The following is a 25276-nucleotide window of genomic DNA, read 5'->3' on the forward strand; positions in this document are numbered from 1 at the left end:
TGTTCATCACACCAGTTCAGGGGCTGCGGAGGCCACCGAGATCCAGCTCGATCTGTCTTGCCACACCCTGACAAAGAGTGCAGGCTTTGCGGCATATTTCTGGGCTCCCGCATCCTGGTTCTGGATCATGGTGCCTATATTCTCTTTGTTAATCAGTGCAGTATATTCAGGATGCCATTTTGTTGATGCAGCTTGGAAATGATAAGGCATAACTGGCTGCCAAAGACAGGTCTGAACAGACACAGGACTAGCATGTGATGGAGAGTGAAGGCCACTACAAAGCACACAGTAGAAGAATACTGAATGGCAGAAAAATATTGACAGGATGTAGGTAGAACTGGGCAGGTGTTCCAAGAGTAAGCTGTCCCAGGGGTGCCTGGGTGGCTCAGTCGGTTAAGCAGCCAACTTCGGCTCAGGTCATGATCTTGCGGTTCATGGGTTAGAGCCCCGGAGCCTGGAGCCTGCTTTGGATTCTCTCTCCCTCTCTCTCTGCCCCTCCCCTGCTTGCACTCTGTCTCTGTCTCTCTCTGTCTCTCTCTCAAAAATAAATAATAAAACATTAAAAAAAAAGAGTAAGTTGTTCTGAGGTGTCTGGGTGGCTCAGTTGGTTAAGTGTCCAACTCTTGATCTCAACTCAGGTCATGATCTCATGGTTCACAAGACCATGCTCTGCGTCGGGCTCTGTACTGACAGGGCAAAGCCTGCTTGGGATTCTCTCTGTCCCTCTCTCTCTGCTCTTCCCCAGCTTGTGCACACGCATGTGTGTTTTTTCTTTCCCTTTCTCTCAAAATAAATAAATAAACATGCAAAAAAGTTGTAAAAAGTAAGTTGTCCTCTCCTCTGCCTTTTCTTGGGAGCTGGCAGCCCTAAGAAACATGCACCTGTGGTGGGCAGATTCTGTGATGGCCCCCGGTGATTCTGGCCCTGGTACTCATGCCCCCATGGAAGCCCTCCATCTTGAGTGGGGGCAGTACCTGTGAGTGTAACCAACAGACGTGGCAAATTTCATGGGACGTTGCTCCTGTGCACAGGCCCCATGAGATTCTAACTTCCATCTTGTGACTGTCTATTGCCTCCTCACCTTGCGTGTTTTGGTAAAGCAATCAACCGTGGTGGAGATATCCCCATTGCAAAGAATGTAGGGCAGCCTCTGACCAATAGCCACAAAGGAGGTAAGGTCTTCAGTCCAACAGCTTTGGAGGAATGAATCCTGACACCAACTACATGAACTTGGAAGCAAGGCCTTCCCTAGGTGAGCCTTCAGATGAGACCTCAGCTCACGCCTTGATTGCAGCCTTCAGAGACACTGAAGAAGGCTTAGGTAAGTGATGCCTGGCCTCCTGACCCATGGACATTGGGAGATGATAGATGTGTGCTGTTCCAAGACACTAAGTCTGGGATAATTGGTTACAAAGCGACAGAAACGAATGTCCACCTTTGGGCAGTGAGGCATGCATGACAGGTCCATGCCTTGGTAAGGCACAAAAGCTGTCAGGAGCCCAGTGATGCACAGGATTGCCTGGGTAAGTCTGTTGAATTCTCGGCTCAAGTTAGGAAGTTCTTTGCCCAGAGATATGAGCAGCCCTGTCCCATATCTGTTTTGTCATCAACAAATGAGATGCTATTGTTTGACTCTTTTGCCTCTTCCATACTTTTCAGATATACTTTTCTTGGGCAGGAAAAAGAAAAATACTTCTTTGAGGTCTCCTTGAAAACACCCCATGTGAATGTTGGGATCAGGGAAGATTTTTCTACCTTTTTACTTATTATTCCATTTTTAAAAGATCTGGGGACAAGGGTACTTATTACAATCAGAAAAAAAGAAAGTATTTTACTTAAAGGGACCAGCTAGAAGATATAAGCGGGTGCTAAGAAGGCATGTTGCTATGGCCTCAGATTTGGTTTCTATGACTCAAGGTTAAGAATCAAAGTGCCCTGTCCTTAAATTTCCTAAAGAATACCAGGACCAGATTTCCACTTAGGACTTACTAAGCCTTGCTACTTACAACCATTAATCCAGTACCCATTCTTTCCTAGTGCAGAAAACAAAATTGGGGGGCACAGAGATGGAAGAGGCAATTGTACCGAGACATGAGAGAGTGCTATGGCTTGAATCACTTGCCCCCCACCCAAATCCAAGCAAAGGAGGCTATAAGAGGAACCCATAGATGTTGGGAGTGCCAAAACAGTGGGAGAATGAAATTCAGACTCCCCAATTACTACGTTCTACCCCTTTCTGCCATACCTGAGTTTATGCTAATAAGGTGATCCATGGTGGGCTCTCAGGTAGCGTGAAGTAGGGGCTGGCCATGCCAGAAGGCCAAAGCATGTGATTAAAGGTTGGAAATCATAGTCTCACCCCTGACCTTGGTGGAAGGTAGGGAGCTAGAAATTGAGTCCCATCATGATGTAATCAATCATACCTCAGCAGTGAAACTTTTATAAAAACTCTGAATACTAAGACCTGGAGAACTTGCTGGTTTTGAACACATCAATGTACTGGGACGGCAACCTGCTTCAACTCTTACAGAGACAGACACTCCTGCACCCAGGATGACTCCAGATCTCGCCTATGTACCCATTCACCTGGTTGTTCGTTCATATCCTTTTCAATAAAACAACAATTTTTAGGCATAGTGTTTCACGAGTTCTTTGAGTCATTCCAGAGAACTCTTAAACTGATAGGGTCTTGGGAAACCCCTAATTTGTAGCTGGCCATACAGAAGTAGGTGGCCTGGAGACTCCACTTAATGTCAGAAGTTAGAACAGTTCTGAGGTACTGAGTCCTTTCATTTCTGGGATCAGACACTAACTGTAGGTAGTTAGCGACAGAATTGAATTGAATCGTAGGACACCCCGTTGGTGTCAGAGAATGGTGTTACAATGTAGGCTACAGGCTTTGACAGTCATCAAGCATTAGAGAAATATCCATAGCTAAGATAATAAGGGCTCCTTTGACTCTCACTATCTCCTCCTATAACCCCCAGAATAAAAGACCAGAACCTCTAGCCAGGGGGAGTGTGGAATGTCACAGCTTAAGTCTGACTCCTACTACACGAAGGAGTAAGTAGAAAGCTCTGAGACGTGTCCAAGAAGTTGTTACAGTAGCTTCAACAGAACCCAGGTGAATACCATCATGATGGGAGAAAATGAAAACTGACTCGTTATACCTCTACATCCCCCCATCAAGACCAGACTTTCCAGCATGCTCGTGATTATAATATGTACAGCTGGCAGTATTAATTGTATTTGATTATTGCAATTGTGAGCTTTTCTAATCACTGAGGGCATATATCATATCTACCCCCAAGGAATCTGAGGCACACTGCAACTTAACACAAGGATTAAGGTAACTGGCATGAACCCCAGGCCTCCAGCCCCAGCTCTAGACAACTCTGGAGGACCAGCTCAGCTTCCGAGCCCTCTGTAGCATCAGCCGACGCCCTGCTTGCACCCACACCCCAGTATCTCCCTCTGCCCCTGCTACCTCCTGGACTCTCTCCTACGTGGGTGCTAATAGGTGCCGATCCCAAGCAGTCCCCAACCGGCTTCCTGCCCCCAAACCCCTGCCTTGGAGTCTGTCTCCTCTGGAAGGCAGCCTAGGACACACTGTCTCTGGTTTTTGGCTTTCCATTTAAAAACCAGCTTCCTCGGAGTCTCCTTGCGTACCTCGCGTGTGACATTTGCTAAGTGGTGCCAGAGCGTTTAGTGCATTTCTCTCACGCCACTAGCCTCGTGGTTAACTACACACGTGTTCATCTGGTTTATTCACCATTATACCTGTAGGGCCCTGCACAGAATGCAGCATGGAGTGCATTTTCAACATACAATTAAGGAATGGACACGTCAATAAAAGATGTTAAATCACATTGAAGAGATAATTCCAATAGATTTAGCTTTCTGGGTCCATATTCCCTTCTATGCCTCCATTCATTCAACCACTGAGCACCTGCTGTCATGTGTTGCAGTGTGCTGGGTTTATGGGTCAGGTAGCAGTGAACTCAGACCGCTTTGCTCCATTACTGCTGTGCGATTTAGGTGCTACTCTGAGCCTCACCCTTTTGGTCTAGTGTGGTGTGAGGACAGATCTGTCATTAGCATATGGCTCTTTTCTCCAATGCGCTGGTCAGGGCTGTGAGGGCAGGGACATTCATTGCCCTAATTCACAGCAGGTACAATAGGCAGAATAGTAGTGCCCCAGAAAGGTGCACACCCTAGTCTCTGGGGCATGAATATGTTACCTTTCAGGGAAAAAGTGACTTTGCAGGTGTAATTAAGATTGCTAATCAGATGATCTTAAAATAGGAAGAATTCTGAATTATGTGGGTGGTCCCAGCATAGTCACGTAGGCCCTGGCCCTTAAAAGTGGAAGAGGATGGGCACCCGGGTGGCTTAACTGATTGAGTGTCTGACTTCGGCTCAGGTCATGATCTCACGGTTCTTGAGTGCAAGCCCCACATCGGGCTCTCCGCTGTCTGTGCAGAGCTCCCTTTGGATCCTCTGTCCCCCTCTCTCTCTGCCCCTTTCCCGCTCGTGTGTGCTCCCTCTCTCCCTCTCTCTCCCCAAAATAAATAAACATTAAGAAAAAGTGGAAGAGGAAAGGATAAGCATCAGTTAATTAGATTCAGCTGTAGAAGAGGCAGGAGAAATGGGGCAGAAGGAGAGTCAGCGGGTTTTGAAGTATAAAAGCACTCAACCTGTACTTGCCGGTTTTGAGATCAAGTGGTTATATTTAAGGAACAAAAAGAGGCTTCTAGGGCCTAAGGTTGACCCCAAGCGACAGCCAGCACAGAAACAAGGACCCCCTGGTCTACAGCCACTTGGAGGGGAAGTCTGCCAAGAGCCCGAATGAGTGGGGACGCAGTTTCTGCCTTAGAGCCTCCAGAAAGCAATGCAACCTCCACACTTTGACTCTGGCTCTGCGAGAGACAAAGCAGAGAAGCCAGCCAAGCCCACCAGATTTCTAAACCTGCAAACCCTGAGAGAATAAATGGGTATTTTTTTTTAAGTTGCTAAGTTTTTGGCAATTTGTCATGGCAGCGAGAGAGAACAAAGACAGTAGGTATCCACTGGATATTTCCGACTTGAGTTTTTAAAACTGGGTATTCCCAAATTAAAAGGCAGAGGCAGACCCTGAGTATTTATAGAGAGAACATTCTCAGTTCCAACTCTTAGTAAACAAGGTGGAATCCCCGTGGCACATTAAAGCATACGGTTCTGTGGAGGAGATGTTTATGTTGTGAGCACGGCAAGCCACGTGTGTGGAAATGCCATCCTTCCTGAGCAGCCAACCCTCCTCTCCCAGGTCTGTATCAGTCAGGGTCCTGCAGAGAAACAACCGATGGGACGGATACATGGATAGACAGATTGACGTTAGGAGCAGGCTCACACAACAGTCCAGAATCTGCAGGGCAGGCTGGAGGCCCAGAGGACAGTTGATGTTGTAGCTCAAGTCTGAAGGCAGCCTGGAGGCAGAATCCCTTCTTCCTACAGGGAACTCCGTCTTTTCCTCTAAAGGTTTTCAACTGATTGGGTGAGGCCCACCCACATTATGGAGGGGAATCTGCTCTACTCAAAGACCACTGATTCAAGTGTCAGTCACGTCTACAAAATACCTTCACAGCCACATCTAGACTGGCGTTTGACCACACATTGGGGCACCATGGCCCAGCCAAGTTGACATGTAACATTAGTCTTCAAAGTCTGCCACTTGTCAATGGCAGCCACCCATATTTCCTTAAACCACACTTCACCTCTGAATAAAAGTGATAGTAAGGTCATATTTCCACCTAACATGATGCAACTATCCTGTGGAAGACCAAAAACACTAATCCCTCCCTGAAAAGAGGAAGCAAAGTCCCTGGAGGATGTTCATTCTTCTCTTTGCTATCCTGTAAATGAAATACTATGATATAAACTCAATACCTCTTATGTCCTATGATAAAGGCATAAGAGAGAGAAGAAAACAAAGATAATTGTTGTATGTGTGTATTTCTCCCCCCATATATATGTCATACACACACACACACACACACACACACACATATATATGTATGTGTGTATATATATATATATGTTATATGCACACACACACACACACAAACACACACAAATGCCAAATTCAGTGCCTGGCCCCTGCCTGTCCTGAGGGGACAGAACTGCATGAACAGAAGGGGCTCACTTAGATGATACCAACATGGTAACACAACCTGTGGGGTAATTATTTTGCTCCCAGTTTTTACAGCTGCAGAAATGACTTCCCAGCGGCACATGACAAAGTGACGTTCACAGGAAGTGTCAGCAACTCATCCCGGAGACCACACAGGAAACAACAATTGTCTTAATGGTCACGCACATTCCCATGCCTTTCTCCTGCCTTCAGCACACGGCCAAGGTGACGGAGCTGGCAGTGCGGTGTGTGATAACAGTGACAACAAGCAGGGTATTTTGTCCTTACTAACGCAACTTAAGGTCAGAGGAGTCCCCTTTCTCCTCATTCTCTTCACAGAGGGATGTGCCCTCCCCTTGGTGCCTACGAAGGCTTTACGTAAAACTGCTTTTCTCTCCTCTCTCCCCTCCAGGACGAACGGCTGCAGACTCAGAATTGTGAGGCACTTCCTGCCTCGACTCTGTTTCCACTTGCCAGTAAGGGCCCATTCTGTAACAAATCCATAAACGAGCCACAGAAGGTGGGGCATTTGTGTTGCATCTCTGGGGAAAGATACCGTTCTTTAGTGGTACTCAACAGTATACAAAATGTACAGAAGGAATGAAAACCCAAAAATATACAGTCTGAAACTCCCTCCTCAGGGTCTTTTATGATCTGGCCTCAGCTCTCCTCCTCCTTCCATCCTGCACACTTCCTGCTGCAAGTAGGGGTGAGAATCTACGACTTAAGGCTCAGAGTAGGTTATTCTCAAAGGAAATGAACCCATGAAGTTGTTTCCATGCTATATGTCCAGTAAGAAATGGGTTCCAAAGTGATGCCGAGGCACCTGGTGCCCCATGAGGTGCCATTGGAAGGAGGCTCTTAAGGACTGAGAACAAACTGAGGGTTGATGGGGGGTGGGGCAGAGGTGATGGGCGTGGAGGAGGGCACTTGTTGGGATGAGCACTGGGTGTTGTATGGAAACCAGTTTGACAATAAATTATATTTTAAAAAAAGGAAGGAATGAGCAGGAGGTATGTGTATTTATCCAGAGAGAAAACTAGGCTATTCTATTAACTGAAAAAGGCAAATCAAACCAACAAACATTGTGTGCTTTCATTTTTCCTAAGTGCGTTTATTTATTTCGAGAGAAAGAGAGAGAAAGTGCATGCACATGCATGCACATGGGGGAGGGAGGGAAAGAGGGAGAGAGAGAATCCCAAGCAGACTCCATGCTGTCAGTGCAGAACCCAACGCGGGGCTCAATCTCAAGAACTGTAAGATAATGACCTGAGCTGAGATCAAGAGTCAGACGCTTAATGGACTGAACCACCCAGGTGCCCCCATGCTTTCATTTTTTTAAAGGACAAGGTGACACATACAGATATACCCACTAGGAGAAGAAACAAAAGAGGTTGTGCTGCTCACCCAGACTGCAACACCACCTCCCTGCTGCCCCGTAAAGACTTTGTCCCTTCTTCTTGAACTCTGTTCTTTCTTTCTTTCTTTTTTTTAAATTATCCTTTTTAAAGAAATGTTTATTTATTTTATTATTCATTTTCCCAGAGAGAGACAGAAGGAGAACATGAGCAGGGGAGGGGCAGAGAGACAGGGAGAGAGAATCCTCAGCAGGCTCTGTGCTGTCAGTGCAGAGCTGGATACGGGCTCAAACATGTGAACTGTGAGATCATGACCTGCTCTGAAATCAAGAGTCAGATGCTTAACCCACTGAGCCACATAGGTGCCCTGAATTCTGTTATTTCTACCAGCAGCACCACTGAGGGGACACATCAAGTTGTCTCCTGCCTCAGGGCATTTGCACTGGCTGTGCCTGCTTCCTGGAACTCACACAACTTCTTCCCTACTCAGTTAAGACTCCGCTCTGAGAAAATACAGAAGTTAAGTAATGAGGCAGGGAACAAGATGAGTACTGAGTATGGACCAGATCCCACAGGACCTCCCAGCATTGAGAAACCGGTCACATCAGCAGGAAGTGGTGCCTCTGGGCCCCAAGTTATGGGTTCTCCCCATTTCCTTAGAGAGAAGACTAAAATCAGAATCAGATGAATACCATTTATCTTAAAGTTCTCTTTACAGAGAACAAGAGTGTTGAGATAGCCATTCTCCACCAATGCTTCTCCTGTGCTTATAAAATCATGTATAGTCCTTTGATGTATAATATAAAACACTGACCATTACAGTCACGCTCTGGGGCCCAGAATGTGCTAAAACTCAAGTGACCTCTTCCAATGAAGAGGTTCTTTTCGGCCTATGTGTATATGGGCTGTACTCCTCCACGATGGGCCTTAAAGTCAACGGCTAAATGCACACATGTGGATACCTAGCTTGAGGTGCTAGAATCAACTGGCTGAAGGCACGGGGATTTAAATGCATAGGGGGGGAAACAGTATATTCAAAGGCCCACCGTCAACTCGTCTCTGTTTCTGCTGCAGCCACAGCTGGAACTGCAGAAAGCAGATGCTAGTCACTGCCCTGGTGGCCATGGGCATCCTGCCATGACCTACCATTGCATTACGAACGTTCATCAGCAACTCCTCTCTGGGGATGTTGTCTTTGGATGTACCCTAACATGAGTAGTTCAGATTGTCCCTGCAGAGGGTCAAACCTGGTGTCGTCCCCAAGAGAAAAGGGAGCATCCTCTACATACAATAAATTATCAGAGGGGAATCTCCAAGCCTCACCTTTCTGTAAGCTTATTTCCACGCACCTGTTCAAGAGGCCCATGGAAGACTGGATGACTCCCGAGCTTGTACAGCTGAGCTTGCAAAAAAAAAAAAAAAAAAACCTGGTCCGTGGCCCTTGAGGACATTTATCTGTAGCTGCTTTTCTTTAGTCGTGCCTAAACAAAACTGTCCATTGTCTTCTGCATCCTTTTCAAGATGAATTACATTAAAACCAATGAGGTGACAGCAGTGATTAAGAGAAAGGAGGAAGAGGAAAGTAGCCCCTGATGTCCAGGAGCTGGCTGGGAACTCCCAGGTGGGCCTTGGTATTCTCTCCTTGACAGTTTCACAAAATACCGACATCAGACCAGACCACTCTGGCTGAGATGGATCGAGACAAAACAAGCCCTCTCCATCATGTCTGAACACAGACAACAGAATGACTGTTGTCCAAATAAACCACTACATGGCTAAATATCCACCATCTTGACTAATGAGTGGCTGCCACATGTTTACTAAGCGTTGGCCTGGCTCTGTTCTTCCTCCCTTAGGATTCATTAAGACACCGATCATAGAATTGCCCCCACTCCCAATAGTATCCAATCTAGAGCCAAGCATTGCTTCCTTGACCCTTTGCACAAATCACCTAATACAAGCCCAAGTATATAATACATCCTTTCCGACACCTTCTTATGGAGACAGCCTCCCACCAGCACCCCGTGGTGTCCGTTCTCCCTCGAGTCAACCATAAACCCAACACGTTACACTACCAGTGTGGCTGGTAGGCTCTGGCTGAAGGGCATTGGCAGAAAGGAGGCAGGAGTGCAGAAGTGTGGGAATCCAGCTCAGATGATGCCTGACACCCTGACACCCTGGCACGCAACTCAGCAAATGTTTGTTAAATTAATGAAAGACCTAAGCAACGGCTGTCAAAACTGATCTACATGCACTCACCGTCTCACCCTGAAACTGTTAATGCTGCAGAAACATTCACACATGGAGTCCCATAATAATACAAAATTATTAGGAATGTGGGCTTTGTAAAAATAAAAGGGGGAGGCAAAATATGTATTTAAAATAGCATATGGACTTCAGATTTCTGTGGGAAAAAACAATGAAATATGTCTGCATCTCAAATGGGAAAAAAAGTGCATCTCTAGTGAGAGGCTTACAACTAACTGCAGAGCCTGGAAGGAAGTGTCATGTTTCTGCTTGTGAGGACTCCATACTGTAGAGTTGCGGGTTCTCCACCCCAATCTGTTCTATAAATTAAAGTTTAATCTCCACCCGCCCCCAATAATTGCTTCTGGAAGAGACCAAAGTTTATTTGGAAGGATAAACACGAGGGCAGAACAAAGATAATTCCAAGTAACTGTGGAGGGAAGGGCTGGAAGTGGAGGGGTCAGAGAGAGGCCACACTTATGCCATCATACCTTTATCATATTACAAAGATTCGATTATTTAACCACACAATGTGGGTGTGGGCCTTAAAAGTTCCATGTATCCATGAGCATGTAGGCTATAAGCTCAACAGCTTGCACTAATTAAGAGGCTATCTCACACTTTTGTAGACACTCTACTGCCAGAATATTCTAGCAGTTAATGCCCACAGCTCTAGGCAGTATACACAATTATCTCCATTATAGATAAGGAAGATGGGACTTGGAAAGGTTGGGGAACTTGCCCAAGTCTACATAAGTAAGACGTAGTGGAACTAAGGGGCACTTGGGTGGCTCAGTGGGTTAAGCATCGGCTCTTGATTTTGGCTCAGGTCATGATCTCGTAGTTCGTGAGTTTGATCCTGGTGTTGGGCTCTGCGCTGACAGCATGGAGTCTGCTTGGGATTCTCTCTCTCTCCCTCTCTCTGCACCCCTCACTCTTTCTCTCTCTCAAAATAAATAAATAAATAAACTTAAACAAAAGTAGTAGAAATGCGATTTGAAACCAGATTGTCTCATTTCAAAACCCAGACTCTTAACAACTATTACACAGGCTCATTAGAAGTTGCTAGGTATTTTGGGATTTTTAAAAAACTGATACCTTGGGGCGCATGGGTGGCTTGGTCGGTTAAGCGTCCAACTTCGGCTCAGGTCATGATCTCACAGTCCGTGAGCTGGAGCCCCGTGTTGGGCTCTGTGCTGACAGCTCAGAGCCTGGAGCCTACTTCAGATTCCGTGTCTCCCTCTCTCTCTGACCCTCCCCCATTCATGCTCTGTCTCTCTCTGTCTCAAAAATAAATAAACATTAAAAAATTTTTTTAATAAAAAAATAAAAAATAAAAACTGATACCTTTATTGAGGTATAATTCACATACCATGAAGTTCACGTTTGTTTTAATGTTTATTTATTTCCGAAAGAGAGAGAGAGACAGAGAGACAGAGAGAGTGAGTGAGCAGGGGAGGGGCAGAGAAAGAGGGAAAGACAAAATCCTAAGCAGGCTTCATGCTATCAGCTATCAGCACAGAGCCTGATGCGGAGCTTGATCTCAGAACTGTGAGATCATGATCTAAGCCAAAATAAAGAGTCAATGCTTAACTGACTGAGCTACCCAGGTGCCCTGAAATTCATTTTTTAAAGTGTATAGTTTGTACAGTTCAGTGATTTTTAGTATATATACAGGGTTCTGCAAAATTCACCACTAATTCTAGAACATTCTAGAACATTTTTATCACCCCCAAAGGAAACCTTCTACCCATTTTCACTCCCTCGCCTTTGCTCCACATTCCCAGCCCTCGGTAACCACTAATCTACTTTCTGTCTTTGTGGATTTGCCTGTTCTGGATATTTCATATAAAAGGGACCACATGATACATGGTAATTTATTTGTGTCTGGCTCCTTTAACTTAGCAGAATATATTCAAGGTATATCCATGTTGTAGAATGTATTCCTACTTCGTTTGTATAGCTGAATGGTACTCTGTTACAGGACATACTGCATTTGGAGTATCCATTTGCCAGTTGATGGACATTTGGATTGTTTCCACATTTTAGCTATCATGAATAGTTGCATTCATGTACAAGTTTCTGTGTATACATATGTCTTCATTTATCTTGGGTATATGATTAGGAACGGAATTACTGGGTCATATGTAACTCCTTGTTTAAATTTTAGAGGAACTGCTAAACCATTGTGCAAAGTGGCTGCATCATTTCACAGTCTCACCAACAATACATGATGTTTCAATTTCTCCATGTCCTTGACGATGGACTTTGCTTTTTTTTCTTTTAAGCCAACCTAATGGGTATGAAGTGATATGTGATTGGGGTTTTAATTTGCATTTCCCTAACTGAACTATGATATCGAACACCTTTTTATGTACTTATTGGCCACTTGTATACCGTCTTTAGATAAATGTCTTTTCAAATCCTTTATCTACTTTTTAATTGGTTTAGCTGTGTTTTTATTGTTGACTTATAAGTGTTCTAGGCACAAGTACCCTATCAGATATAGGATTTACACATATTTCCCCCCATTCTTCAACTGTATTTTCATTTTCTTGATGCATGCAATGTTTTAATTTCTATGAAGTCCAAGTTATGCATTTTTCCTTATGTCATGTATGCTGTTGGCTGGAAAGTTTGACTTGAGACGCCATTTTCTTAAATATCTTTTCCTAAAATGAAATTTCTATTTCAAAAAGTAAGGACAGGACAAGATGTTCAGCAAATAACGTTAGGACAACTGACTAACCATTTGCGGAAAATGTATTCACTCTTACAATCTACATCACAATATCTTTCTTAAGTAGTACAAAGTTAATGGCAAGTATAGAAATCTGTATGTTTATAGAAATTAAAGAAATTTATATATTATATATTTAATATAGACTATTAATATCCCTTGGGTTGATAATAACTTTTTAATCAGGGTACAAAATGGGGGGGGGGGAAACATTGGGAAGTTGTTATATCTAGCTACATAAAAAATTTAAACTATATATCAAAACACTATAAAATAAAATTAAATGTTTCAGACTTGCAGTACTGGCAGAGTTCGGATAGACTAACCTTTCCTCCTATAACTATAACATCTAGATTTTGTATTCTGGGTATGTATGTATATATGCATGTATTTGTATATATGTGTGTGTGTATAGACAGAGAGGGAGGGAGGGAGACAGAGAGAGGTATAAAGGCACTGAAAGCAAGCAGAAACTGAATTAGCTGAGCTAAAATAGTATCTTCCCTTAAAGGATAAACCTCAGTGGGTGAGATCTGTAAATTTACTGGACACTTCTCTAGATTGGAGTATGAATTAGCTGTAGAGGCCAATTACTCCATCTGCCAGAGGGCACACTTAAGGTCTAGAGGAGCAGTGAAAACATTAGGGGGACACCCTAGAGAGAAGGGAGTCACAGAGAGTGTAAGTCCCACCATTTTCACATGAGCCCAAATCGTGGATGACTACTGAAGAGTGCAGAAGCTCACAGTGGGCTCAGGGGAAAAGCATCACCTAGAGGCTGATTAAGGTTTCAGCTGCTGCCCACTGCAAGGGAGAGAGAGACCTTGGAGTTCAACTCCAGCTAGCTTAAAGCCAGCTAGGACAAAAGTCAGTCTTTGGAGGAACATAACAGAATCCAGAGTCTCTTCAATGTATCACTTATCAAGGACATGATTTTTAAAAACTTCCAGACATGTAAAATCACAGGTAAAATGTGTTCTCTATGAAACAGAAGCCATCAATAGAAACTGACCATAAAAGCACTCAGATGTTGCAAATAGCAAACAAGGATTGGAGCAGCTGTTGTAAATATGGCTGATGCTGTAACTTAATACATGTGCATAATGAGTAGACAGATTGGAAACTGAGCAAAAAAATAGAGAATATAAAAAAGGAACCAAATAAAATCCTTGAACTGAAGACTACACTAACTAAAATGAAAACTTCAGTGCATGAGCTTAATGCACACTGGAGACAGCTGGAGAAAGTGTCAGTAATGATAAAAATAGATTTAAAAATAGGCAATTTTATGACAGAGGGAAAAGACTGAAGAAAAATGTGTCAGAAGTATCAGAAACCTTAGTCCTGGGGCCGTATCCAATGGACTAGCATATGTGTCCTAGAATGAGACCTAAGAGAGAATAAAACGATGACAACAAAATCATGTGAAGAACTAATGGTTGAAAACTTCTCAGGTTTAAAGATCCTACCAGCTCCTCCATCCAAACCAACATAAGGACAAAGGAGACGACATATAGGTACGTTACGGTCAAACTCTGAAATCCCAAGAGAAAGAAAATCTTAAAAGCGGTCAGAGAAAAATGACCCATCAAGTACGGGGGTGGTAACACTGACCTGACTCTAATTCTCGGAGAGCCAAAACACTACCCTGGTCCCCCAGTCAGGGGCTTCTATAGGTCAGGGGGCAATACATTCTGGCGTAGGTCTGGTTTCCAGTGGACCCAATGAATCTTCAAACCCATCCTGTGGTTATTTCCCCCATTCCAGAATGTGTCACTTGGTAACTGGCAGAATGCCCACACGGTTCTCAAACTGCTGAGTGAGGGCCATTACGATAGGAAAGGCCAAGTGGACGCCGGGAGAACTGTCTCTTCTTATCAGCATAGCAAACCAGAAATCAAAGCCCCATTGCTAGAAGGATTGCAGAGATTAGCGCACTAGGAAAATGGGTGGTCGTGGAGCTGAAGGAGCTGGCCACTGGGGACGGTCCCATCAAGGAGCTCTGGGCTCCACCAGCTCAGCATGGGGGCCGGAGGGATCTCTCTGGGTTTCTAAAAGGTGGCCTTTCTAACCACAGGCCATGGGAAGCAGAATCCCTGAGACCCAGAGACAGACGCAAACCCCCCGTCTCCTGGGACTGTCACAAGACTGCCACCTGCTCTTCTGGCTGGCTCTCCTGCCTCTCTGCGCTCCTCCCATAACTCAGATGTAATATAGAATTTTGAGTGTGGGTGTCAGAATGAGGATATTATTGTCATGATACCTTTCCTCCGCTCAAAATCCTCCAGTGGTGTCTCATCATCATTGAAATAAAGTTCAAAGTTTGACTGTGGATCCAGCCCCTGCCCAGGTCTCTTGGCCCCGCCATGTACCTTGTACTCCAAGCACATGGTCTCCTTGCTGCTCTGCAAACATAACCAATTTCTACCTCGAGCCTTTGCACTTGCTACTCCATCATCTGGAATGTTCTCTCCAAGCACACACACAACCCATTTCCTTCATTCTGTTCTCTGCCAGGCTTTATGCTAAATACCGATGCACATGTCATTCTCTCCATGGAGATGTAAACTAGTTGTGTCTTGTTCATCCGATGTGCAGTGTCTAGAACAGTCCTGGAGGCTAGCAGGAGCCCAGTGAATACTGCCGACCAGACGAGTGGGCAGAAAGGACAAGGGTCAGCCAGAGGACCTAAGGGGGCAGCTAGGCAGCGACCCCATGGCCCAGGGCCAGATGGGAATAAAGGCATCTCAGTGGGTGCCGGCGTGGAGGGTGACAGCTAACTGAGGACTCAGAAGACTGATGCCCCCAGACAGAAGGCCGTGGGGGAAGAAGGATCTTAATCAACCAAGAAACCCCGAAAGAGCTGAGATTACCCCAAAGAGGCAACACGTAACTTCTCAGCTGCTGGGTAGAAGGGAGCCTCTAAACAGAAGGAGGAGGAAGAGGAAGCAACTAAATAAAAGAGAAAAATACACTCGCCTCGCCTCGGAAGAGTACCATCCTGAGAAACATTTTTAAAAATCCTGTTTGTTTTTCTCAGTCTCCCTCCACCAGGCACTGGCCTCCCTGCTCCGGGGACACCAGATGTTCCCCAGACCTGCATGCTGTCCTTGACCCTCCAATGCCATTCTTCCCTCAGACCTGTTCTACCCCGACCCAAAGCATCAGGCTTTATGAGTCCCTATAATAGTTCCTCCACTCAAATAAAACTCCCCAGTCCCTCACAGGTGTTTATTTCAGCTCGACTGTTGAGGAGAGAAGCATGGCTGAGTCCCAGGAATTTCTGAGGATGCTATCTCCTTACCTATTGTGCTGGGATGTCTCCAGTTGCAAACAAGAAGGCCTTGACCCACATTGGTTTAGACAGAAAGGCAACCAAGTAATTAGTCTTCTACAACTATGAGTTCAGAGGATTCAAGATGCAGTACAGTAGGGGTAAAACTCCACTTTTCCTCTTTTCTTAATGCTACCTTCTTCTAGGTATTGGTTGTATCCTGGGAACAATACCAAAATGGCTGCCACGGATCAAGGTGTCACCTCCAGGCGGGGCCAAGAATCAAAAGAGATGAGCATCTCTGGCACAGCTGCCTATTAAGAATAAGGAAATCTTTTCCAGAAGGTCTCTTCTTACATGTTGTTGGCCCAAACTGGGTCTCATGCCCATCTTTAAACCAATTATGTCCAAAGGGAATAGGCTGCTCGTGGTTTCTTCAGACTAGAGTTCATATCCATGGGTTTAGACAGATTAGGATTTACCTGCTGGAGCAGGTGATGTAGTTACAGTGTGCTTCTCTCAAACACAAGACTCTACAGAAGATCTCTGTTATCACCGTGTGCATTCGTGTTCCAGGCCTGCCACAACAAAGCGCCACCAACTGGGTGGCCTAAAACAACAGAAATGTATTCTATCACAGCTCGGGAGGCTCCAAGTCTGAAATCAAAGTGTTGGTAGGATTGTTCTCCCTCTGAAGACTCTAGGGGAATATCCTTCTTTTTCTCTTCCAGCTGCCCTTTGCTGGTGGCAGCATTATCCTGTCTCTGTCTCTGTCTTCACATGACCCTGTGCCCTCATGACTAGTCCCCAAATTTCCCTTTTTATAAGGACATCAGTCATATTAGATTAAAGGCCACCTTACTCTAATAAAATCTCATTTTAACTAATTTCATCTGCAAGGGCGCCATTTCCAAATAAGGTCACATTCTAAGATACTGGGGGGTCAGGACTTCAATATATGAATTTTGGGGGCACACAATTCAACACTTAACACTGAGAGACGAGGCTGCAATTGGAGCTGGCAACAAATTACAGTGATTTAGTCTTCCCATTTTAAAAATTCCTTATTAACCCCAAAGGATCTTCAGCTGGTAGAATTCCAGGCTCATTTAAGAAGTGAAATGCGAATGTTTATGTGGAGTACAAGATGCTCTCCCTGGAAGGAGCCGCCATCCACCATTGGCAATTACAGCCATGGAGCGTCGTCTACTGGCTAACAAGTGGCCCCCCCTTTTCCATTCTTACTTTCCCATGCCCCTTCCCATCCTCTGCTCCTGCACCCAGGCATTGCCATGAAAAGTGTAGATATTTTTGACAGCGGACCAGAAAAGGGAAGGGTGAGGGATATGAGTGTGTGCATACATGTAGAATACATTGGAGTGGGGGCTGGCGGACTCTAAATTCATGAAAATGTGTCACCTGGATGTTTTTCAGTCAGGGACACCTCATACTCTATAACAGACACTAATGTGGCTTGTTTGGGGGGAGTCATAAGCTGTAATTCAGGAATGATGATGATAATTATAATAACACCCCTAACATCAACCACAACAGTAGCCGCCATTGCTCTGCAACAACCATGTCAGGGATTTTTACTGAGTGCTTCAGTGATGGGTCATGTCAGCCTTATAGGGATCCCACGAGAGACGTATTTTCTGTGACTCTAATCTACGGAGGCTTGGAGAGAGCGAGCCCAGGCTGTGTGAGCTTCGAGCCTGACTGGCAACCACAGAGTTACATCGCTTTGATTCATTTACGTCACACGTGGTGTAAGGCCGTGGTAAGAGTGTGGACATGAAGCAAAGGTAGTGAAATAGAAAATCTTAGTTTTCTTTTTTTTTTTTTTAATTTTTTTTTCAACGTTTATTTTATTTTTGGGACACAGAGAGACAGAGCATGAACGGGGGAGGGGCAGAGAGAGAGGGAGACACAGAATCGGAAACAGGCTCCAGGCTCCGAGCCATCAGCCCAGAGCCCGACGCGGGGCTCGAACTCACGGACCGTGAGATCGTGACCTGGCTGAAGTCGGACACTTAACCGACTGCGCCACCCAGGCGCCCCGAAAATCCTAGTTTTCAACAGAACCCAGGCTGCTGCCTGACTCAGGGCTGCTTACTCCTCCTTAGCCCCTTCTAACCTCTCATTGTGTGCCTGGCTGCTTCCAGTCCAATGCTCCGAGAGACACTGCAAGGAAAATACACAAGGCCATCCAGGGTGTGATTTTTCCAGAACAGTGGTTCTTGATCTTCTTGCATCATGCATCCCTTTGAGGGAATCACGAAGGCCACAGTGTTTCCCCTCAGCAAAAAAACACACACGTTTGCACCTGATATCAAGGGGTCCCACAACCTCATGGGATCTGCCTACAGGGGCCCATGAGTCAAAGTTTGATTTAGAAGCTCCTGAATTAAGGGGCACCTGGGTGACTCAGTCGGTTGAGCGTCTGACTTCAGCTCAGGTCATGATCTCGCAGTTTGTGAGTTCGAGCCCCGCATCGGGCTCTGTGCTGACAAACAGCTCGGAGCCTGGAGCCTGCTTACGATTCTGTGTCTCACTCTCTCTCCCCCTCCTCTGCTCATGCTCTGCCTCTGTCTCTCAAAAGTGAATAAATGTTAAAAAAAAAAATTAGAAGCTCCTGAATTAAAATATCAGGGAAAACAGCATTGGACCCACTCAGCTATCTTGGCAGGTTAGGAAACAAAAAAATTATAATTTAGTAATTCTATATATTCAAAACTGTCCTCTCTTGCTCTGTTAAGAACAAAGCAGCCTGAAAACAAACCTTATTTTGCTTTTAGAGGAAAGGGTGTCCTGTCAAAGTGACTGTGAGGGGCCTGGAAAACATTTTATAGGAATTATTAAGGCCATCACAGCCTCACAGAGGGCCAGCTGGGGGCCCTGCTCCTCTTTTAGGAGTCTCACAGAGCAATGGCAAAGACTAGAGGGGATTTTTATTTAGCTAACGAGGTGCAGGGTAAAGATCTGTGGGGACACAGTGTGAGGGTAGGAAGTCACAGAAGTTGAATGGACTACCCAGGGGTAGATACGGATTCTCGGAGATGGCGGTAGATTCTTGAACACCACCCCCAACATATCCTCCCCAGCAAAGGCAGGACTTGAGTGGCCTAGATCGTATCACATCACCAAGGTCTATCCAGAAATATCATGGCCAAGGTCCAGCAGGCTGACCAAAGCTGACAGTGAGTGTACATGAGCTGCAAGGCCTATGTGCCCGAATCCTGGAGGAAAAAGAGATGTGTGCATGATACCCAGGGACCTGCCTGGGCTGAGCCCGAGGGAGGCTTGGGGACCAAGGCCCCACCACATCCTGCAGGTTGGCTCCGAGAGGCAGTGGCATCACTGGATCCGGAGAGCAACCACCTCTCCGGGCAGCACCCTGCTCCTGTTTGGTAAGGGATGTTCTTTCATCCTGCATGCAGTGACACAAGAGGAGCTGTTTGTGCATCGGGGCCTCAGATCCATACAGAGATCAGTTCCAGGGAGCATGCGGGCCCAGAGGCAGAAAGTGGGGAGGGGAGGACGTAATTCTGGCACCTGGGAGAAACATTCGGGACAAGGACTCATCCCCTGGAGAGATCCAGAGGTCTGGGGCAGCTCTTTTCTTACTATAACCAACCAGATTTCTCAGCTCACACAAGGTCTGGAAATGGAGACGCTCTGCAGCGCCCCCGTGGGCCTGGGGCGAGGGTGCAGCGTTGTCACCAGAGGCCAAACAGAAAGTTTGGAAAGTAGAGTCAGATGGAAAGGACAGCCCGGTCCCTCTGTCTTTTCTGCCGAAGTCCTCAACAACATTTGATGTTTCGGGTCCCTATTCCCGGCACGCGTTTTGGTAAAAGCTAAACTATGATTGGGATAATAATGAATAATGTGGTTCCAGAAACAGCAAGACCAACAAACCTGAAGGATTTGAAGGGTTATTTTTCTATCCCACTGGTCTCTGTCCCTGACGGTTCATCCAAGCTTGGTTGCCTCATCTCTGCCCACAGCCTCCATGTGTCTGATGTCAAAAACACGTGTGTGTGTGTGTGTGTGTGTGTGTGTGTGTGGTGGGGTGGGGGTGGGGGTTCACCATCAAATTGCTCTGCTAGTGCAGTAGTGGTTTTTGAAAGCACCCGAGTGAAAGAACTTCCCAGACAAGAGGCTCGCTCAGCCCGTGCACGGTTCTCGCGTCCCCAGTGAGCCCCTGGCAACCGGCGCTGTTGGGAGAGTTCAGGTCCTTAAAATGTGTATAAAACCAGCACCAGCCATCCTGGGAATCCAGACTATTGTCCAAGAAGCCACCTTAATTTCCTGGCGTTGCTTGATCGGGCAGAAAGTTCTGTCCTATTACATTTAGAAATATTTGCAGCCCACTTTTCAAAAATATGAATTATAAAAATGAGAGTACGTAAAATTTTTATTTAAAGCCGTGAAATTTCCTTTCTACCCAAACAATTTTTTTTTTCAGTTTGAAATCCCCAAACATTTTACTGATGATTCATAAACAGCTGGAGTCAGGAATAAGAGTTTCCAAAGGCACCACCCCCATGGGTCAGCATCACAGGGACAGTGAAAGTACCCCCCGCCTGGATCTTGGAAGTCATGTTTCCTCTTCCTCTTCCTACCCTACAACCTTTTAATTTTCCTGTTCAGAATGATTTTCTGGAAGTATTCCAGTGTGCAGCACCATCAGCATCTACGGTTTTTTTCTCTCTAACCAGCAGGATCACCTGCTATGTGTATGTACTAGATCCATGCATAGAGTGCTTTGTGATTTACAGTGTATCTTCACATACATTACCCCATTTAATTTTCATACCCCCCCTCCCCAGGAAAGGTGTGATTCTTCTTATTTTACAGGGTCAGAGAAGTAAAGCAATTTGAGATCACTAATGAGAAGTGGAGGACCAGAAGGACCAGATTGTTTGGGCTGCAACCTCGGGGGGGCTCTTCACCCTACCCTGGGCTCCCTGTTAATTACATGACACTTCAGCCCTCCATGTCCACGGCACACAGGCTTTGAGGACTTTCCTAATTTTGACCCAGAATGTAGGATTCCTTGTTTTTCCCCAAGACGGTCTTCATTTAGGGGACAGAACTGATTGAAGGTTGTCAAAATAGCGATTACCACCTCAAAGGAAACTTGCTATCACTTTTATGGAATCAGTTCCAACAATACAGAGAAATTCTTTAGTGTGTGAAATATTGGAATCAACTGTTTGGGGGAGAGGGGGAGGACGCTTTGTTCCTTTTTTTTGGTGATACCATGCAACGGTTTTCCCGGGGATGGGCCAGTAGTGTCCCTGTTATGCTCTCATTCCTCTCCTGGCTGCAGTTTGAATAGGTAGCTTTAGTTCATTTGGGATGATTTTTCTGTGTTTGTATGGAATGCAGTGTGTGTGTGTGTGTGTGTGTGTGTGTGTGTGTGTGTGTGTGTGTACATGGGTGTGGGTGCATGCCATTTTTAGGGCCATGTTAAGAGATTAAAATAAAAGAGAATGGGATGATGGTTCTTTCTCTTCTTGCCTCTACCTGGAAGGCATCTGGGTTTGCTGTGCACACACTGTAAGTGCACATGTGCATGTGGGTGTGTGTCTACAGCTTAGTGCTCCCCTTCTGTCCTCTACAGAAGTAACAATAAAACATGTTACCATTCATAGGGGCATAAAGTCAGCCAGGGTGTGCTCTGTGCTCAAACTTCCTATTTTCTTTCCTTTTTTTAATGTTTATTTATTTATCTTTAAGAGAGAGAGAGAGAGCGAGCAGGGGAAGTGCAGAGACAGGGGGGACAGAGGTTCCTAAGCGGGCTCTGTGCTGACAGCAGACAGCCTGACGCGGGGCTCGAACTCACAAACCGTGACATCATGACCTGAGCCAAAGTCTGATGCTCAACTGACTGAGCCACCCAGGTGCCCCCTTCCTCCCTATTTTCATGGCAAAATAGATAATACCAAGCAGCAGATTTGCATTGCTGTGTGCTGCCTCCACAGTCCATTTTAATCCACTAAGTAGTCTGGTCACACAAATACACACAGAAAAAGCGAAGTTATCCCTGTTTGTTGTTACTGTTTTTTTTTTTTTAATGGTATCATTTGAGTAACACCGCTATTTGTTGTATATCTCCTGTCTTTGTGCTTCTATAGCTTTCTTAAATTATTCTTTTTACTTTCCAGAATTCAAATAGTATGATTTTAAAGGGTTAAATATACCAGACACTTGAAACTGAACACATTTATAAACCCACCAAGGGCTAAAAACTGGTAGAATTAACTGTTACCTAAAAGCATCTCTCTGCTAATAGTTTGTATGGTTTGAGAGAATCTAAACTTGGCCACCTCTAAGAACCATTTCTGTTTGACATTTGCTCACTTTAAACGTTTCCCTGTCTAACCCCCTCCATGTACAGGGTACAACACGCGGACAGAGTTACCTCCTGCCTTGGGAGTTTTAATTTCTTGTCTCTGCTCTCTGTTCCCTCTTCCTCAAGCGTCCCTATCCACCCTCAAGGATTGTACCTGTTGATACCCACTGCATCGTCTAAGACTGAACTTAAATCCACGTGTTGTCACTGTGTAGTCGCTGGCCCTACACACAAACGTCAATCACGCCCTCGTCTGCGCGCCTTTGTGTTTGGAACTCTTTTCCAGTGTATTCCACTGGATGGCAGTTGTATACACCCATTCCCCATCAACCCACAAGAAAGAAAGGTCGCTAAGGGCAGGAAGACATCTCCGTGGTCCTCTCCCATGCCCACACTAAGAGCATCAAAGGTGCATAGAGAGGAAATCTGGGGAAAACCAGCTTTTGTATTTTTAAATTCCACCCACTTAAAAGACTTTTTCTCCATGAAACGCTCCTTAGTCCCCGCAAAATGAAAGTTATATCCTCCTCTGAAAGGTACAACTATGGCACATATTATATTACTCTCCATCTTGCATTAATATTAGTAAGCTCTATATACTTCCTTGTTATCTCCTCTTCCAAAACATAAGTCTGTGGATGAAGTATTCACATCCTTCACAGGGCCCTGTATCTATTACAGCATAGATATAGACTTGCGGAATTTTTATAATTTTAAAATATTTCAAAGTGGCAAAATATAACCAAATTTAGAATCAAACATATTCTATTAAATATAATCAAATTAAAAAATATATTTCTCTTATTGGGGAAAGATGGATCAATATTGGCCAACATTGGTCTTCAGCTCTTGGGTTTCCTTCAAATATCATCAATTTATAATTTTTTAAGTTATCCTTTCAACTTTGGATTTATATGAAACGACAATTTGTCTTCAGATTCTTGCAAATCAGTTCCTCCAGAGTATAAAATTTAGAATCAAATTTATGTATTGGATACCTACAAAACATATTTTAAAGCAACCCTATTTCAAACTGTAATTTTTCATGGTATAAAAGTATAGCAAATAAATAGCTTGATATCTTCAGCGTTATGTTGGAAATAACGGACTAGAATAAATTCTGAGTGAAATAGGGCAGATACTAGTATTTGTGCAGTCAGCTTAAATATCTCTCTCTCACACACACATATACATAAGACCCACTGAGATTCACTTTTAAATTCAATCCCTCTAATGAGTGATACGGTAGAGGTCTTTTCCAGCCTACCGAGAACACAATTAAAATAAAAAAGAGAAAGGCTGATCAAAGCCTTATCTGGAAGAGATCACAATTTATCTAACAGAAAATTGCACAAATGGACAAAGACATAAGTAATTCGCTGTAAACTAGGCGCCTAACCATTTGCTAAAAAGCAGCAACTTTACAAAAGTTGGCCCAAAGCATAAGAGACTGTTAAAAACTGAGAACAAACTGAGGGTTGATGGGGGGTGGGAGGGAGGAGAGGGTGGGTGATGGGTATTGAGGAGGGCACCTTTTGGGATGAGCACTGGGTGTTGTATGGAAACCAATTTGTCAATAAATTTCATAAAAAAAATAAAAAATAAATAAAAATAAATAAAATAAAAAACAAAAGTTGGCCCGTTTTACGTCCTTCCTTTGGTGGTTTACTTACCTAAGTAGAAAAGTAATCTCATTATAAGTTGCCCTCTCCTATAAAACGGGTCAGCAACATGGACCCTAGACAGGGTGTTACATGTTCCTGTCTTGTAGTTGTGTGTCTTTGGTAATGAGGTTTCCGGCTGCTTGATTTCATAAGGATCTCTAAAAGGAAACCTAGGGACAAGCCAGCTTGCAAATCATAAAATGTGTGGAAACAGACGTTTGAAAAGAGCACATACAAGACCATACGCTAGGCTTTTCCACAGTAAAATCAGCAGAATAGAAATGTGGGCACTAAAGGCAGAGGCCCACTCACCTGCTAGGTATGCATGGCCAAGGGAACCCAAGGGACACGAGCATGTGGCCCCAGACACCGGGCACACGGTCAGGCTATTGCAACCGGCTGGATTTTTGCCCTCCTCTTCGGTTGTGTCCCAGGCGAGCAAAACCTCAAACCTCAGCTGTAGCCAACCAACATTTTGTTTTGTTTTGTTTTAAACAGATGTGTGCGGAGACAATGGCAAATTTAAGCACAAAAAGACCTATTTAGGTAAAACAAAGCATTCTTCTTCCTTACTTTTCACCGTGAGGTACATGGACTTGCTGACGTCTGCACCCACATCGTTGCTGACCTTGCACAGGTAGTAGCCGCTGTCTTCCTCCACGACGTGCTTGATCAACAAGGACCCGTTGCTCAGAACCTGAATTCGGCCATTCAGGGCAATTGGTTGGAACTGGGGAACCCCAGCACCTGGAGTAGAACAAGAAGGAGGAAGAATGATGCCAACAGAAACACACAAGGGGAGACAGTGAGTTCAAGTTCACGCAACTTAGTACAGAGAAGTGAGGGGTATTTAACATCTAGAGGGCAGTCGTGGGATACGCGGAACTTCCCCCCCCCCCCAACATGTAAATTCTTGTTTGGAGAGAAGCACATTTATTTAAAATGACACTGCTTCAGACTCTGAGATAGAGAGTAAGAGACTGTTACAGGTCGTTTCTACACAAAAAGCCAAATTTGATGAGTGTTAAGTAGCTGATAAATTATTCAAAGACATCACAGTGGAACAGCACAGGAGTAGACTTCTCTCCTGAGACTAAATAGAAGCCTTGTGTTCCCAGGGAATTACTATGAATGTAAACAAGGAATGTTCCAGGGACAGGGCATTTGAAGACTTTGCTTGCCGTGAGTCTACAAAGAGAATACAAGTATCCCAGGTTTCTCTTCTAAGCACAGTCACGCTGCAGTCTAGACACACGTGCATGTTAGTATCACTTAATGTCATTTAAATAAATAAGTCAGATGGTGCCAGTAAGACAGCAGAGAATTAAAACACCTCTCTCCTCAGAGTATGGCGTTCAAGGAGAAAATGCCACCGATGACATGTGCCGTGGACAGAGGTGTGATATGACTCATATGGAAGATCCTTACGAAACTGTTCTGAAAAAATATATCTTTTAGAAATA

At 44.8% G+C, this 25276-nt stretch overlaps 1 protein-coding gene across 1 annotated transcript in view; it reads right to left on the minus strand.

Moving 5' to 3' along the window:
- Window positions 1-25276, minus strand: part of DSCAM (DS cell adhesion molecule) — a 632639-nt gene that overhangs the window by 207772 nt on the left and 399591 nt on the right. Inside the window, exon 11 of the mRNA XM_047874074.1 lies at window positions 24387-24560. Within this exon, the coding sequence (XP_047730030.1) occupies window positions 24387-24560 (174 nt within the window). The remainder of the gene's footprint in view (window positions 1-24386; window positions 24561-25276) is intronic.

Source organism: Prionailurus viverrinus, chromosome C2 (assembly GCF_022837055.1).
Source record: "Prionailurus viverrinus isolate Anna chromosome C2, UM_Priviv_1.0, whole genome shotgun sequence".
Taxonomy (NCBI): Eukaryota; Metazoa; Chordata; class Mammalia; order Carnivora; family Felidae; genus Prionailurus; species Prionailurus viverrinus.